General features: G+C 39.1%; 1 protein-coding gene across 3 annotated transcripts; it reads right to left on the minus strand.

Moving 5' to 3' along the window:
- Window positions 1–1,541: 1,541 nt before the first annotated feature.
- LOC311079081 (type-2 ice-structuring protein-like) lies at window positions 1,542–15,774 on the minus strand. 3 transcript variants are annotated; one of them, XR_014605332.1, is made up of 6 exons: window positions 15,604–15,774; window positions 13,510–13,657; window positions 12,228–12,307; window positions 11,634–11,705; window positions 2,532–2,643; window positions 1,542–2,377 (listed from the first exon to the last, which is right to left on the minus strand). XR_014605332.1 is itself a non-coding variant. In XM_084108257.1 (6 exons), the coding sequence occupies exons 1-4, from the start codon at window positions 15,659–15,661 to the stop codon at window positions 11,649–11,651; spliced, it is 267 nt and encodes an 88-aa protein (XP_083964383.1). In that variant the 5' UTR covers window positions 15,662–15,774; the 3' UTR covers window positions 1,542–2,377; window positions 2,532–2,643; window positions 11,634–11,648. The 3 variants fall into 3 exon arrangements, 1 of the variants encoding a protein (XP_083964383.1); XR_014605333.1 differs by having other exon boundaries at window positions 13,510–13,765; XM_084108257.1 differs by having other exon boundaries at window positions 13,510–13,581.
- Window positions 15,775–16,808: the final 1,034 nt, after the last annotated feature.

A 16,808-nucleotide genomic window follows, 5' to 3' on the forward strand; every position in this document is an offset into this window, starting at 1 on the left:
TACTGGCTAAAGCTCCAGCCGCTCTCCATGGTGCTGAATTTGTCGGATCTGCTGTCCATGGTGCTGAATATGGCGGATCTGCTGTCCATGGTGCTGAATCTGTAGACGCTCCATAAGATATAAGAGGCCTGTCCATCATTTCCTTTAATGGTGTAATCATTTCAACGAATCTGTTTGGACTTATCCTAAATGTAAATTCTCACATGTTTGTAGTTTTTGCAAGGACCCGCACCTGAAATCGCTCTGCCCTCAAAACTACAAAACTGCGACGTGAGGAAAGCCTCCATTACTCGCCAACACTCTCCAGCTTTCTTTCATCTCACCCAATGTCTATTTTGTTCATCATTTAATCACTGGACTTTCTCAAGGGCTTTCAGTCGGTGTCCTTTCTTCTCTGTCTACTCTGTAAAAAGAGATGTGTTAAAGGTCCCATTCCATGAAAGTTTCATTTTCTGAGGTTTTTTAACATTAATATGAGTTCCCCTGTATATGGTCCCCAAGTGGCTAGAAATTTCAGTCGGTGTAAACCAAGCTTTGGCTATCTTTCTCTGCCTTTGAAAAAATGAAATCTCAGACGGGCTGATCTTGAATTTCCCCCTTATGTCGTCACCAGATTGACTTTATTTCTGTCAGACGTCTACAGAAGTTATTGTTGAGAATTAACAGATGTTTAAATGTAGACGTTTCATTGAATGTTTCATTTGAAGTCACCAGAATCGTGATTAGTGTCAGCTTTATTTGGGCCCTTGACTCTTTAACATTAGTTTTTCTCTGGTTACACTAACTGTGTGTTTATTTTGAAGCAGCAAGAATAGCCATGTGATATGAAAAATATAATCATATGATAATATTATACAGTATTGTTTATCTCAGCAAGTGTGTAATGTCTGATTGGTGACTTTTAAAAAGGTTTTTATGATTGTGTTTGTACAGCACGAGATCAGCAATGTTGTCGTTATCTGCACATTTGTTTTTAAAGAGACGTTGCGTACAGGAACTTAAAGTCTACACACTGTAAAAAGAGATGTGTTAAAAACAACAGAGTGTGTTTATGGTATTTTGACACATGTTGTGTAGATTTTTAACACACAATGTGTGTTAAAATGTAACTGGATGGAATAACACTGGGTGGAGGGCAGTTTGTGTTTATGAAAAATAAAAGGTATATTTTATTTGGTATCCCATAAAAAACTTTTAAATAAATAAAACAATACATATAAATAAATAAATAAAATCTAAATTTATAAAACCTTAAAGATTAACAGTTTTTTTTTTGGCAGCCAATCACGTCATCACGAGTTAGTCTGTGGATTTGCCATGATCGCCGTCTTTCATGGGTTACAGAAAGTTGATGCATATGAAAAAAATGTCATATAGACTACTTGGTTTTGGAGAAAGTGGAGTAAATACTTGACATTTATTAAAGGTACAGGATAATAACCTGGTAGTGAGACACAAAATAAGAGTGGCTTTAATATATTGGGTGAGTGTGATGGGGTGGCAAACAAATTTATATTACCGAATAAGAGACAAACATGTATCAATTGTCTTTAAGGTTATTTATTTTCTTGCAAGGAAAGGTCAGCAGTCATACAGTCATTACAAAGAGCCTGCAGAGTGTGACCACGAGTGGGGCATCTTTCCTTCTTTATAGTTGTTCCTCCCCCAAGGCTGTTTTCCCGAGGATAAATGAAGATATCTCTCTGCCATAACTAACACACTGTTTAGATTTGTCTCATATTAATCATATTATACCCTTGAATGGAGACTCTCTGTCTCGATCATACACTTAGTCACACATTAACTTTTGTCAGGTCATATACAAGGTCATACACATACATATTCATAAGGGTATGTATCAACACTACATTAATCTAATTACCATCATATTTCTAAGATTCTATAAATATAATTAAATGCAAACATATAGAACATATTAAACTTCTTCCACAGTGACTAACTTTTTCACATTATAATTTTACTTGTTTATTCATTTATTTATTTATTGGGATTTATTCTAGCAATCTCTGTGTGTGTTTTTGTTGTTGTTTTTACTGTTGGTGCCATTTTAGGATGCCAAATTACTTATTCTAACTTGTGTTAGTGTGAAAAAAGAGAGACTGTGGAGTGATACACAAATTATAAAAAAAAATGGTGTTTAACAGGCGTCACTGAGTCATTAACTTATCATTCACAAAACACAATCAAAGAAACAAAATGAACCTTCTTTAAAACACATTTATTACCTCCATTGAACATTTCTAAAGGAAAGTAAATGAGTTAAAGGTGTTTCTTCTATTGATTTTTCACATGCTGGTTCACTTCACACACACAAACGGCTTCTTTATAGTACATTGGTCATCATTCCAGTTGCCATCTGTTGCAAAACAGAACAAAATATTTGTTTTTATCATTTGTGTTAATCATTGTTTTAATCATTTAATCATTTGATTATATATAAAAATAAAAATAAACGAATTGTTTATTTAGTCTATTTAGATAGTTTATGAGCATTAACAGCAGTTACTTACTGCCATAGTTCATCTCAATGCAGTTCTCTTTTCCACCATAGTTATTGGGCTCTCCAGACGACCATATTTGATAGTTCATTTTGGATCCATCACTCCAGAACCAAACTCCCTCCTGTGAACAGAAGAGAAAAAAGACATTGTGTTTATGTCCACAGCTCACATGGCTTAATTTTATCTTTATTCATCTAAAAGATTATTTCACATTAGCATTGACCCTGTCTCCACTTTAAAAATGTCAGAAATCTAAACAGAAATGAACAGAAATTATTTCACAAACAGGGTATCAGTGAAGAATATGTTAAAAATACTTAAGAAAGGGCTTATGTGGTGGTGCCCATCTCATGGTTGCCAATGCCCTAAACTAACTATTATAAGAACCAAAAAAAAAAAAAAGATAAAAACACATCTATCTTTACGCATTTTGAATTTTTTTTTTAATGTAACTGTAAATGCCCAGTAGCACAAAAAGCATGATCAAAAAAAAAATTGTATACTTGAACAGCATCATTTCCTCCGATCCAGGCACGAGTTGTGACCTGAGTTGTGGATCTAACCAGGTTCTGTATAAAAGCGTACTCCTGTGTAGCGACAATGGCATCTGCTTTTCAAATTAGCGGATCATGTGATAAAAAGAAACACATCGTCTTTGTCCTTGCTGGTTAATAATTGCCCCACGAGGACCAATTTGCCAGCACCGACCTTCTCCCCAACTTTACAACCTCGTGACATTCCACACAAACACACACACACATTACACACACACACACACACACGTGGGCTTTCAACCAGAAACCCGCCACGAGATGCAACTGAGGCACATTGCCATATATGGACTTCCACATAGTAAAATTTCATTTTACCATTCATTACAAATTTATAATAGAGGTGTGGTTTGCTAGAGTAAAATCTTTAATTCCGAAGATTCATTGAAAGAAAATCACTCCATAGTGTCTTGTAACTCGAACCTGGTCATAAACTTTTATGACCTCAAGACGGCATCTCATCCAGTTCCTCTTGTAAAGCCAACATTCCAACACCTTAACATACATGAAACTCTTCAGAGAAAACTCCCTAAGATGTTTGATATGTATTCCTATGTTTCTCAAAGTGTCGTCGTTTGCCATAACGGAAACACTGACAATTTTATTGTGTGTTTAATCAAGCTTTATTTGTGTGTAATGAGGCATATGAACATAATGTTATGTGTGTCCAATATCTACCTGTAATTCTTGGTATCTGTCTGACCGTCCTGTTTTAATTCAACCAGTCCCGCACATAGTATTATCGTAAGATGTATTATTCTGTATGTATAATCTTAAGAGGAAATATTAATTATTTCGCTCAGAAGACATATGATACAAGGGGGCGTGTTGCTTTTCACACAAAGAAGACGTCTTCCCGCTACAGATCAGAAGTTTTGATTCGCTCTGTCACAAACAAGGCGTAAACAGATTGTCTGTTAAAAGGAAGAGACCCCCACTTCTCGCTCTCTTCTCTCATCGATCCCGCTTGACCTCCTCCTCCTCCTTCTCCACGTGCAGCTCCATGGCAACCAGCTGAACAGGCCTCGCCGTGGCCTCTGGGACACAAACCCCCGTGCCATGTAAAAGCCTGCTGCCTTAGAAACCAAGATTTCTGGCCTCTTCCGCACGGAAGACGAACTTTCTCGGTAAAGTTACATCCAGTGAGCCTTTAAACTTCGCGGCAACTGAAGACGCAACAGAAACAGGACACCATCCGCGCTGTCCTGCCAGTTTCAGCATCACCCGAACAAAAGACAAAATCGCAAGTATATTGAGTTGATAAAACTGCTTTCCAGGTTGTCTCGCGAACTTAGGTTTCTGTATGTAATAATTACTAACTTTTCTCTTCTCTTTATTCTCTTTTATTTCTTTCTTTCATTTCATGTTATCCTGATCACGTATTTTCTTGTTTGGTTAAATGTGTGTTTGTTTTATTGTTTTGTATTTTTACGTACGTTATATATTCGTAACTCATATAATCTCTAGTTTTGCATTTATTAAAATTCATAAATACTTTTCACTGTCTCTGTATTTGAAAGCCCACCATTCTAAAGTCAATGAAACAAAAGATCTTAAGCTACAAGCTCGATATTAGACTACATTCAGTAGTTTTAATTAATAAACTCAATAAAGTTTAATGTTCGTGGCCAGAACCTAAACTTTAGTGGAGTTTGTGAATACCCCTTCTTAACTGTACTGACCTTACATCTACTCGCTGGCCGAGTTAAAGGTTGGTCAGACCAGTTACAGAACGAGGTAATCTCGATAATTGATAAAATAAATGTACATGCGACTTATGAATTATGACCATGAGTCATAAATATTAATATTCCCAAGATTCCCCATATTCTTGAGCTAATTCATATTTACCCAGAGTCGTATTCGTTACAGTGTTTGGTGGAATAATTTTAGGCAGTTTCAAACTTTATTTGATGGGCAAATTCAGTTTCAGTTGAATGTGTATTATTGGTTTAATAATTGTAAGCTATACGCGCGTTTTGAATTGTGAGGTAAGTCGCTAAGGCGAACTCACCCAGCTGATGGTATAGGCACAAAGCCAGCTCAGCTCTGTAAAAATCTGCAGTTCATGATATTACAATTGTCTCTGTACATGTAATATGATTTAAACCGACTAAATGAAGACGAAGGATCTCTTTTAGGACGAAGACGTAAATCTGATCTGAGCAGTGCGTCAGTTTCAGTCGTAGTAGGCCTTATGATACGTTAACGATAAACTCCTGGTCAGAAATTGGCGTCGCGATCCAATTTTGTACACCTAATGCATTATCATAAAGTGCTATTTTGATTAATGCTTATGGGAGATGAACAGAAGATAATTCCTGTTCATAGCTGGAACAGAAGAATAATACCTGTTCACAGCTGTAGTAATCACAGATGTTTAATCCCTGTGTACTCAGTTTAAGTAAATAGATGTTCGAATCCCTGTTTGCTCACAGTTTCTATTAATTAAAACAGAAGTCCTAATTCCTGTTTTTATTGTAAACCGTTTCATACATAATGTGTAATGGGAGACCAGTTTTATGAATTAAAACAGATGATAATCCCTGTCCTTATTCTAAACCGTCTCATGTATAATGTGTAATTTAATAGATGTGTAATTCCTATTAGTCACATGTTGTGAAACTCGCGTCATTTTTCGCATGCAACTGAGCGCAAAATGAGCCCAAAAGTATAGTGATTTCTAAGAAAAATTCCAGTCTCAGTTGTTGAAACACTGACCAACAGCCTTTAGGTGTGTGTGGCAGTTCTCAAATTGCGCGCCCCACCGACGTCATCCTGCGTGAGCGTCGCCTCCCACTGACGTCAGCCTGCGCGAGCAAAATTGCGCCATCTGCTGGCGGTAAAAGATAATACCTGCTTTCAATTTCTTTTTCTCTCTCTGCATTCATTTTCTCTTCTTTTCCCCGATCATAGAATGAACGGTCGAACTCTCAAATACTTACCTGCATTCAAAGCTTAGCTTATGCTGATATTATTTGGAGTTAGACAATTCTCTTTTCTGTTTTTGATTGTCACACTTTAAGAAAAAAAAAACTTTTCCGGATTAAAGCTTAGACTTGATTCACTCAGTTCATTGATAGTCCCAGCCTGCATTGAAGGGTCTCATTGCTACCCTTTTCGTTTGATTATTTTTATAATCAATACTAATAACTTCAGTGTTATTGTAAGGATTATAGGAAGTCATTCTGAATTTCAGTTTTAATTAGTATTGATACATCACTGTCATCATCCTAATTTTCTTTCCTTCCTTATTTTTATTATTTTGGACCTCTCCTTGCACGCTTAGTTGAATTTCAATTCAAACTAGTTTGAATTTTGATTTAAAATTGTGTCTAATCCACCAGGTAGACCACTGAGAGGACATACGCCCCTCACCCTGGTGGCACAAATCCACTGCCGGGGCCTATCCCTCTGCCTGCGTCTCAAGCCTGTGTTGTTATTCACATTTTATTTCATTGATAATTTTCTTTTTCCTCTTCCCTCTCTTCTCCAGTCTCTCCAAAGGGGGGGGGGGGGGGGGGGGGGGGGGTAGGTTATTCTGATAAATCACCATCAGTTATCATAATTTCCTTTTTGTTGTATCACTATTTTAGTAAAGCCTTTGCCTCTGACTCCTGCATACATATTTACCCAATTTGATGAAACCAGAAAGCCTTAATTCACATTAAGTCCAACCTCTTAATCCCTTATTGTGTATCTATGGGCAGGACTCAGTCAGTGCACTGTGGTGATTGAGACGTCATCACTGGTTTCCACCTGGATGACCTCTATTCACCCCAGGTAACTAAAATTTGATAGAACCCATCCACTTATTATGAACCACAGAATACTAGATATTCCTCCTGGTGTATTTTAAGTGTTGGCCCACCTTTTTCTCTCTAAGACACACCTTCTTTCGAGGTCCTGTCCCGATAACTCTAGCAGTGTTAATAGGCTTAGGCCTCTTTAATTTTTTTTTTTTTACTTTACTATATAACACTCTCCGTGTTATTGTTTGTGACATTTCATTGCAGACCAATTCACTTCCTTGTGTTGTGTTTCCCTTTTTCTTCCCTACCTCTAACTTTGTCTTTCTCTATTCTGTTGTGATTTGTTTCTCTCATTTCACGTACATACAGAACCTAAGAGAGACCCCAGGAAAGCTGAATAATAGAGTAAACAATCCAAGCGGGCGTCATTAGACGACCCCCAGGCTACCGCCTGTCAAAATCTCTATTGTGGGTTTAGCCATACCCACGAAATTGGCTCCGCTAATTGTCGGCATCAGTTAGCCCCGAAATTCTCATAAACGGCCTAGCCCGTATGAGTATAGCTCATTTGACCCTAAAACAAACTTGCATTTTGTCTCTTTTTGTGTGTGCTGTGCTTCTCTCGCCAACAGTAAGCCGAGATGTCGAGCTCACCCTGTCCTGCAGTCCGCTGGGACGACCTTGAGGCATGGCTGAGAGACATAACAAAGACCGTGCTGCCCCAGGACCCACATCGCTCGAGCCAAGAGCAACGGGACACAGACCTGGACCAGTTCGAGTCCCATGATCCAGCCCAGACATACAGCCACGAGCAGCTGTCCAAAATCTTCGGAAACCTCGCACTCAAACTCGTCGCCAGGGCCCGGGACAGCGAAAAGAGCAACGCCGACCTGCAGCAAAAGACAGCCGCACTACAGCTCCAGGCCACAGAGGCCCTGGAGGACCGAGCACACACACAGAGCCGTCTAGACCAGCTACTCTTCCCGACCGAGGAAGAGGACGCCACAGATCCAAAGCTCCAGAAAGAAGTAGAAAGACTTCGAAATGCCCTGCAAGATCTGCACCTCGACACAGACCAAAGAGAACAGTTGGAGAGAGAGACCAGAAAAGAACTCAACGAAAGGCTCCAACGGGCTGAAGCCCTCCTTGAGAGAGCAGAGACTAGAATTCATCAGCTCACTCAGCAGAGACACGAGCTCCAAGATGAACTTGACACTGTTCATGCAGAACTAAAACATGCTTACAGATTGCAGAGTGTCTGGAACGGAGAAACACACATCACAGAGTTTCTCCCGGCCAGCCACCCCAACCCTGTCAGCCAAACATCAAGAGCTGCAGGGGGCGGAGCTGAAAAGGGTCAGAATCCTCTCCAGACGGATTGGGCCCCCAGCAACAACTCTCCTCCCAAAAGCCTTGACAAGCTGGCCAGAAACATTCCTACGTTTGCCGGAGACCACAGTGTTTATGCGTACCTTCAAGACATTGATTTTCACCTGCAAACTGTCGCTAACGTGACAGCTTGGGACAAGTTCTACTTGTTACGAATCACCGCAAATAGAGATGTGCGTAAGTTTCTGGATCGCCAACCAGACCCCGTCAAAGCAGATTACAAGCAACTGCGACAAGCTTTGATCCGTGAATTCTCTGACCCAGAATCAGACCAAGGGTTTATCACGGCCTTTGACGTCAAACAGGCCCGATGTGAACACCCACACTCCTACTATGACCGACTCCGACAAACATTCTTCGGAGCAACCAACACCCCACATATGGAAGAAGATATATCTTTTAGAACTCTGTTTCTGCGGAATCTGCATAGCACTGTGAGTAAACATCTCGATGTGCTCGTCTGCCCACGAACCATGTCTACTCGACAACTCAGAGACTTAGCCCACAAGGCTTACACCAAGCAAAGGGCTATAGATGAAAAGACTGTAGAAACGCACACAATTTACTCCGTCTCCGAGCACTGCTCAGAGCCAGACAGCAGATTGCAGCACGACTGTGACGGTGCTCATCCAGAGCGTCGGACCGAACGCTCAGAAAGATTCTGGAACCAGCATCACTCGCCGTCCAGAACTCCAAGCCCAGACCGTCGAAACTGCAACCTCTCTCCCCAGAACACTGGTGAGCCAGAGTCTTCTTACACAACAGATGAAGACAGTGCAGCCACGTCTGACACCGACACAGAAAACGAACACTGACACCTGCTGCTTCAAGGTCATCTCTGACCTGCAGCTGTGCAACCAGACCAATGTCTGCGCCACATACCTACCACCATCACGATTGCAGTGACTACACAGCACAAACGAACTTTACCAACTACACTGCACGCCTCAGAGCCGCTTACACTACCTCCGCTGTGTACAAAGAAGGTCATGCGGGCCTCTGATGAACAGACCTTTCCTATGCCAACAATGATGCCCCAACGCCACTCATGAGACATCGAAGCATGTGGCACACCAACCTCAGCGAAGCAACAAGACTGTCCTAGCCAACCAAGGACATCCGTCGCTGAAATCTTTCCTCCCTTTCTCTCTCTCTCCCTTTTGCCTCTAACAGGATGCTGTGGTGGTTCGCTAGAAAGCAGCCGCAATCGGACATCACCAGATCCGGCATCCGGCATCGCATGGAGAGAGAGCAGCCCGACTCCTGATCACCAAGGCAAGACTCACACCCAGGAAGTCTAACACTGTGATGGGCATCTCCACGGTCACCGACCACGCCCCGACACTCGTCTTGGCTTTCATCCTGTGCCAGACTCAACAAGACGTGAGCATCCACAGCCAAGCTCACAAAGCCGTGTCTGGCGAGTTCCTACGAACCGTGAAAAAGGGGGGTCCCACGACATCGACCACCTCAACCTCACTTGAGCTGAGTCATCAGCCTAGCAACCACCTGCTATTTGATCGTCATGATCCACCTGCCATCCATTGTGCCCATTTGTTGTTCGACGAAGCCCATCCCGGATTTCGTCTAACAACAGGGGGGATTATGTAGCGACAATGGCATCTGCTTTTCAAATTAGCGGATCATGTGATAAAAAGAAACACATCGTCTTTGTCCTTGCTGGTTAATAATTGCCCCACGAGGACCAATTTGCCAGCACCGACCTTCTCCCCAACTTTACAACCTCGTGACATTCCACACAAACACACACACACATTACACACACACACACACACTCGTGGACTTTCAACCAGAAACCCGCCACGAGATGCAACTGAGGCACATTGCCATATATGGACTTCCACATAGTAAAATTTCATTTTACCATTCATTACAAATTTATAATAGAGGTGTGGTTTGCTAGAGTAAAATCTTTAATTCCGAAGATTCATTGAAAGAAAATCACTCCATAGTGTCTTGTAACTCGAACCTGGTCATAAACTTTTATGACCTCAAGACGGCATCTCATCCAGTTCCTCTTGTAAAGCCAACATTCCAACACCTTAACATACATGAAACTCTTCAGAGAAAACTCCCTAAGATGTTTGATATGTATTCCTATGTTTCTCAAAGTGTCGTCGTTTGCCATAACGGAAACACTGACAATTTTATTGTGTGTTTAATCAAGCTTTATTTGTGTGTAATGAGGCATATGAACATAATGTTATGTGTGTCCAATATCTACCTGTAATTCTTGGTATCTGTCTGACCGTCCTGTTTTAATTCAACCAGTCCCGCACATAGTATTATCGTAAGATGTATTATTCTGTATGTATAATCTTAAGAGGAAATATTAATTATTTCGCTCAGAAGACATATGATACAAGGGGGCATGTTGCTTTTCACACAAAGAAGACGTCTTCCCGCTACAGATCAGAAGTTTTGATTCGCTCTGTCACAAACAAGGCGTAAACAGATTGTCTGTTAAAAGGAAGAGACCCCCACTTCTCGCTCTCTTCTCTCATCGATCCCGCTTGACCTCCTCCTCCTCCTTCTCCACGTGCAGCTCCATGGCAACCAGCTGAACAGGCCTCGCCGTGGCCTCTGGGACACAAACCCCCGTGCCATGTAAAAGCCTGCTGCCTTAGAAACCAAGATTTCTGGCCTCTTCCGCACGGAAGACGAACTTTCTCGGTAAAGTTACATCCAGTGAGCCTTTAAACTTCGCGGCAACTGAAGACGCAACAGAAACAGGACACCATCCGCGCTGTCCTGCCAGTTTCAGCATCACCCGAACAAAAGACAAAATCGCAAGTATATTGAGTTGATAAAACTGCTTTCCAGGTTGTCTCGCGAACTTAGGTTTCTGTATGTAATAATTACTAACTTTTCTCTTCTCTTTATTCTCTTTTATTTCTTTCTTTCATTTCATGTTATCCTGATCACGTATTTTCTTGTTTGGTTAAATGTGTGTTTGTTTTATTGTTTTGTATTTTTACGTACGTTTATATTCGTAACTCATATAATCTCTAGTTTTGCATTTATTAAAATTCATAAATACTTTTCACTGTCTCTGTATTTGAAAGCCCACCACATTCTAAAGTCAATGAAACAAAAGATCTTAAGCTACAAGCTCGATATTAGACTACATTCAGTAGTTTTAATTAATAAACTCAATAAAGTTTAATGTTCGTGGCCAGAACCTAAACTTTAGTGGAGTTTGTGAATACCCCTTCTTAACTGTACTGACCTTACATCTACTCGCTGGCCGAGTTAAAGGTTGGTCAGACCAGTTACAGAACGAGGTAATCTCGATAATTGATAAAATAAATGTACATGCGACTTATGAATTATGACCATGAGTCATAAATATTAATATTCCCAAGATTCCCCATATTCTTGAGCTAATTCATATTTACCCAGAGTCGTATTCGTTACACCTGATAGCTGTGGACAGAAGCAAGGTTCCCCTCCATCTCCAAACATAATTTCTGTAGAGGCGGAGACATGAACAAACACCACTATTTATAATAAAAAAAAGGTATTATTTTAAATTAATATTCCAAAATCTGTGACATGCCTTCAGTTACCATTGAAATAAGTTTTACTCGTGCTGTTTATTTTTTGATTTGGTTAAGTCTAAAATCTGCCATTAGAGGTGGGACTACTTTTCTAGAAAAGGTTCTGGTTATACTGTAGATGTAGATTAGATATAACTTCACATATATAAAGTTTTTCAGTTATCCTCTCATGATAACATGAAATGTGTTGTCTTTATTTTCATACCATTGTGATGTTTTATTATCAGTGATATATGTTTACACCCTAGAGCTCCATTGTAATTTCTTTACTGTTAACATTTTTTTTTTTTTTTTTTAACTGAGGAACAAGATGAAATTATTTTCCTGCAATAATTAACAGGTGTCACAGATGTTTACAGAGCTTAAGTTGTATTTAACCAAAAATATACTTATATGATTTTTATGTCATATTAGAAGATGAATGTATCATACCTCTGCATCACTCCATGTTTGAGGATTATAGAAAAACTTGAAGCATCTGCTTCCAAAGGCAGTCCACCCGTCCATACAGGCTGTTAAAGGGAAGTTTTGTGTGTTCTTTTTTTTAACTTTTTTTTTTACCATTAATGACCTTTCATGTAATTAAATTAATAATTTAAAGGTACAGTATGTAACTTTTGTCCCTTTACCGGTAAAAAAACAAAAAGGCATGCAACATTGTTTTGGCGACGCTTCACAATAGATGCTTTACAGTGAACTCTGTTAGACAGTCTATCTGTTCAATAAAACACCTTTGAGTAATAAAAACACCATCATCTCCACTTCGCTTTTACAACTTTTCAAATCCCTCAGTTCTCTCCATCTCCTAAAGCCAAGCTGATGTTGATTCTTGTTTTATCACGAGCTCTGTCTCGTTCTCTTTTCTCCAGCAGACTCTCGTCTGTTCGGTGTTTGTTTAAAACAGGTGTGAAGACACCCGTAGGTGTGTTTTTTTTTGTTTTTTTTCAAAGTCTACAGGGTGAATCTCAAGAGGTTGGAGATTTAGCTGCTCCATCTCTTCCTTTCTTGCTCATGTGAAAGCTAACCCCTGCCACTCACACACCAGACACATGGCAAAGTAGCCGGAGCAACTTTTCTCTATTTACGTATATATGACGAGACACGCACGGGCGAGTGACGTATACGCAATTACCCATGAAAACTGGTCCGACAGGTCTAAAATATAAACACTTATAACAGGCTTACCATAGTGAACCAGTGAATCATGTTTTGTAAGAAGGATTGATGATGTATTTGACTCATTACTTACAATTTTGTTTATTTTGAACAAAAAAGCTACATAGTGTACCTTAAATAAAGGATTAAAACAATATTTTAACAAAGAAACATCATGATGTGAAAATACATTTAAGATGTTGCACTAATCAAAGTATTTTGTTTTTGTTAACCTATGGCTCCACCCTCCCAACACCATAGCAACGTTTTGCACCATCCATAAAATAACTAAACATAACATTAAGGAAAACATTTAATAATTATTGCAAAATTGCCCAAATTAAAACATGTAAAAATATACTGTGTATTAAACTTCACCAGAAAAAAACAGGCAAATAATTGAAATGCAAAAAAAACGAAATTACTTTAACACAACAATATTGATACACTGATCAATAGCAATACACCACTCACTTGTGTTCTATAATTATTTAGTACCCTATCAAGTGTATGAGAGTAACTATTACAGCAGTATTTCATATGAGAAACATGCACACACCTGCTGATGGTGTAGTCTGGCCAGAATCCCCTGGTGTCAATCCACTGCCTGCCTCTGAGTCCGATGTGTTGTCTTCACATGTACAATCAGACATGGCATTGCCACATACCATTATAAACACTTTTGAAACTATTCTATATAGCTAAAGCTGTAAACAAGAAGTAAACACTACAGTTGGGACTGGGGCTTGCCTCTGATGCTTCTCTTCCTACAGTAGCATTTGTCATGTGTATCTCCAAAAATGTGTCGTTTGCACCTGTCATGATTTGACATGTTTGAACCATTAAAGGGATAGTTCACCCAAAAATGAAAATTCTGTCAGTAATTACTCACCCTCATGTTGTTCCAACCCCGTAAGACTTTCGTTCATCTTCAGAACACAAATTAAGATATTTTTGATGAAATCTGAGAGCTGTCTCACTCCTCCACAGGCTTATGGACACTATAACTTGCTGGCCCAGAAAATGTATTAAAGACATCGTTAATATAGTCCAAGTGACTCCAGTGGCTCAGTCTTAAGTTTATAAAGCGACAAGAATACTTTTTCATTTCCTTCTCTCTGGGCCTCGAGTCTTTTCACGTAGTGTTTTTGCGTAGCGCGTCTGTGTTGCACGTCACACGCATCACACACATGACCAGCATCGCCCAATAGTGAGCCTACGTGGTGACGTGCAACACAGACGCGCTGCGCAAAAACACTACGTGAACTCACTCGAGGCACAGAGAGAGAATGAAATGAATAGTGGAATAAAGTCGTTATTTTTGTTTGTTTTTGCGCACAAAAAGTATTCTCGTCACTTTATAAACTTAAGATTGAGCCACTGTAGTCACTTGGACTATATTAACGATCTCTTTAATACATTTTCTGGGCCAGCAAGTTATAGTGTCCATAAGCCTATGGAGGAGTGATCCAGCTCTCAGATTTAATCAAAAATATCTTAATTTGTGTTCCGAAGATGAACGAAGGTCTTACGGGGTTGGAACAACATGAGGGTGAGTAATTACTGACAGAATTTTCATTTTTGGGTGAACAAACCCTTTAATATAAAACTCTTCAGCATAAACAAACAGATTCTCATAATCTACACACCCAAATCACAATGCCTGTCAGTTATTTATGTATGCATAAGTTATATCTTGATATGCACTGAATTAATGTAAAACTCATTAAAAAAAAAAAAAAATTATGTTGAAACTGTTTTTTGGCAGGTCCACACTGGTTATCAAACTTGTCATGGTTATGACACTATCGCTTGGTCAATTACACTAAACAGCCACCTCTGATAATGTTTTTTTTTTTTTCTTTACTATGTATGCTATAATATTCCGCTGCTGAAATGAGCATTACATGTGGTAAATCTGTCCCGTGGTGCTAATATGCAGTCACCGTCATGTTTTGCTCGTGATGATGGAGCGACCAGCTTGTAGTAGAACAATTAACCCCTTAGTAACATACCTGTATATTTCGCTTTCTTTTTCTCATCCTGTTTTCTTTTTATGATACTGAGCCCCTGATGGCTTTGACCTTTTCGGCTATGACGACGTTCCCTGCCGCCTTCTAGGCTACATCTCATTTCTCTAACAGCAGCGGCCACTATCACCAGGGAGACTTGTCACTCAGATACTCGCAAGTAATCATAATGCCTCGAAATAGCAAAAGTATGAAATGATAATAATAATAATAATAATAATAATAATAAAATACATATAAATAAAACAAATCTATTGGTGGGGCGGATCTCCAGCTGTTTGCGCTCTAGGCGACCACCTAGAATGCCTATGCCTAGAAACGGCCCTGCTACTACTACTAATATTAATAATAATAAATATACTACAGATTTAACATGTGTATTTGTTTATTGTCAACAAATACAAATATAAAATACATTCATAAGAATCAATAACGTTAGCTTATATAATTGTTGTTGTTTTATTGTCTAAATGTCATCATAATAATTAAGAAACAAACTTAGGTTTACTTTAGTGCACATACTGTATTAGTTCCTTCTTCTGATTAGTCATTACAGAGTCCCAGGTGTGCTATAGTTCATGGTAAAATAACAGTTATGATGTGAAACGTGGAATAACTCTTACCTGAAGCAGTCAAAGCTACGAGAAGACAGAGAGACAGGTAGACAGTCCAGGCCACCATTGTTTCTCTGAATACTGAAACAGAAACATACAGAATTAATTATTACAAAGTTTTATTTTTGTGACACGAACCAGTTCAGTAGTTCAATGTCAACGTCTGGATATTGTGTTGTTGAGCGGAGCCCTGGTTCATCTTTTTATATACTGGAAGGGAGTGTGTTTATCAGCATCATCCATCACATGCTCTTCCTGTGCAAACACTGTTTTTGTATAGTTTGAACTTGAGCCACTTCTGTTATACCATTATTGTGTTACAGTCTTTTATGTGTGTTCTTGGTATGTATACAGAATAAATAAATAGATATTATTCATCTATTCTGTAATTGCATCAGTGTGCATGTTTTACAGTATGTACATGGTTTATTACTCACACTCTTCACAAGATGCTCTTTGTTCACCTGGAATGAATGGAGGATTGTTGCTGTCATCAGCAAATATGTACAAATATTTACACTGTAAAACCTTGCTGTAAAAAAAACTGCCACATTCTGACCGTAACATACATTTTCCATTAAGACTGTAATGAACCGTAGATACCGTGGAAAACAATGAATTCTGGGTAATATTTGTTGTTTTCGAGAAAGTAGCTTACTGGAATATACTATGAATGGTATGACCTTTGAATACTGTTCCTTCATTAATGAATAACTACACAGCAATAAATGAGTAATGCACTATTGACATTCTAATAACTCTGCTGAATGTGGTAGGTCACTATTAGCTAACAAAGATGGTCAGGTGATACATCACTCATCATCATAAAGTAAAATTGACTAATGTGATCAAAAGTGGTTGCTTGTTATTACAGTTTTTCTCGATTGCTTAAACACTATAACCAGGCTTTTGACCTAAAATTTCAAAACCATAATGCCATTTATCAAAAAGCACACATAACATAACTTACCAGTTTTGGAAATGTTGTTTTGAATTTATTGCACCAGTGTCTGAGACAATGTTGTAGTGTGTGTGATTTTGAGGGCTTATGTGTCCTGTCTGAGGGCACTTGCAACACCAAAGTCACTGGCTTGATTCCCAGGGAAAGCAAGAACTGATAAGAATGTAGATGTGTACCTTGAAATGCAATTCAAGCGTCTGCCAAATGCATAAATGTAAAAAAAGTTTTTGTTTTTTTTAAATAAATTAATTAA

This window comes from Abramis brama (assembly GCF_963993115.1).
Source record: "Abramis brama genome assembly, chromosome: 1".
NCBI classification, from domain to species: Eukaryota; Metazoa; Chordata; class Actinopteri; order Cypriniformes; family Leuciscidae; genus Abramis; species Abramis brama.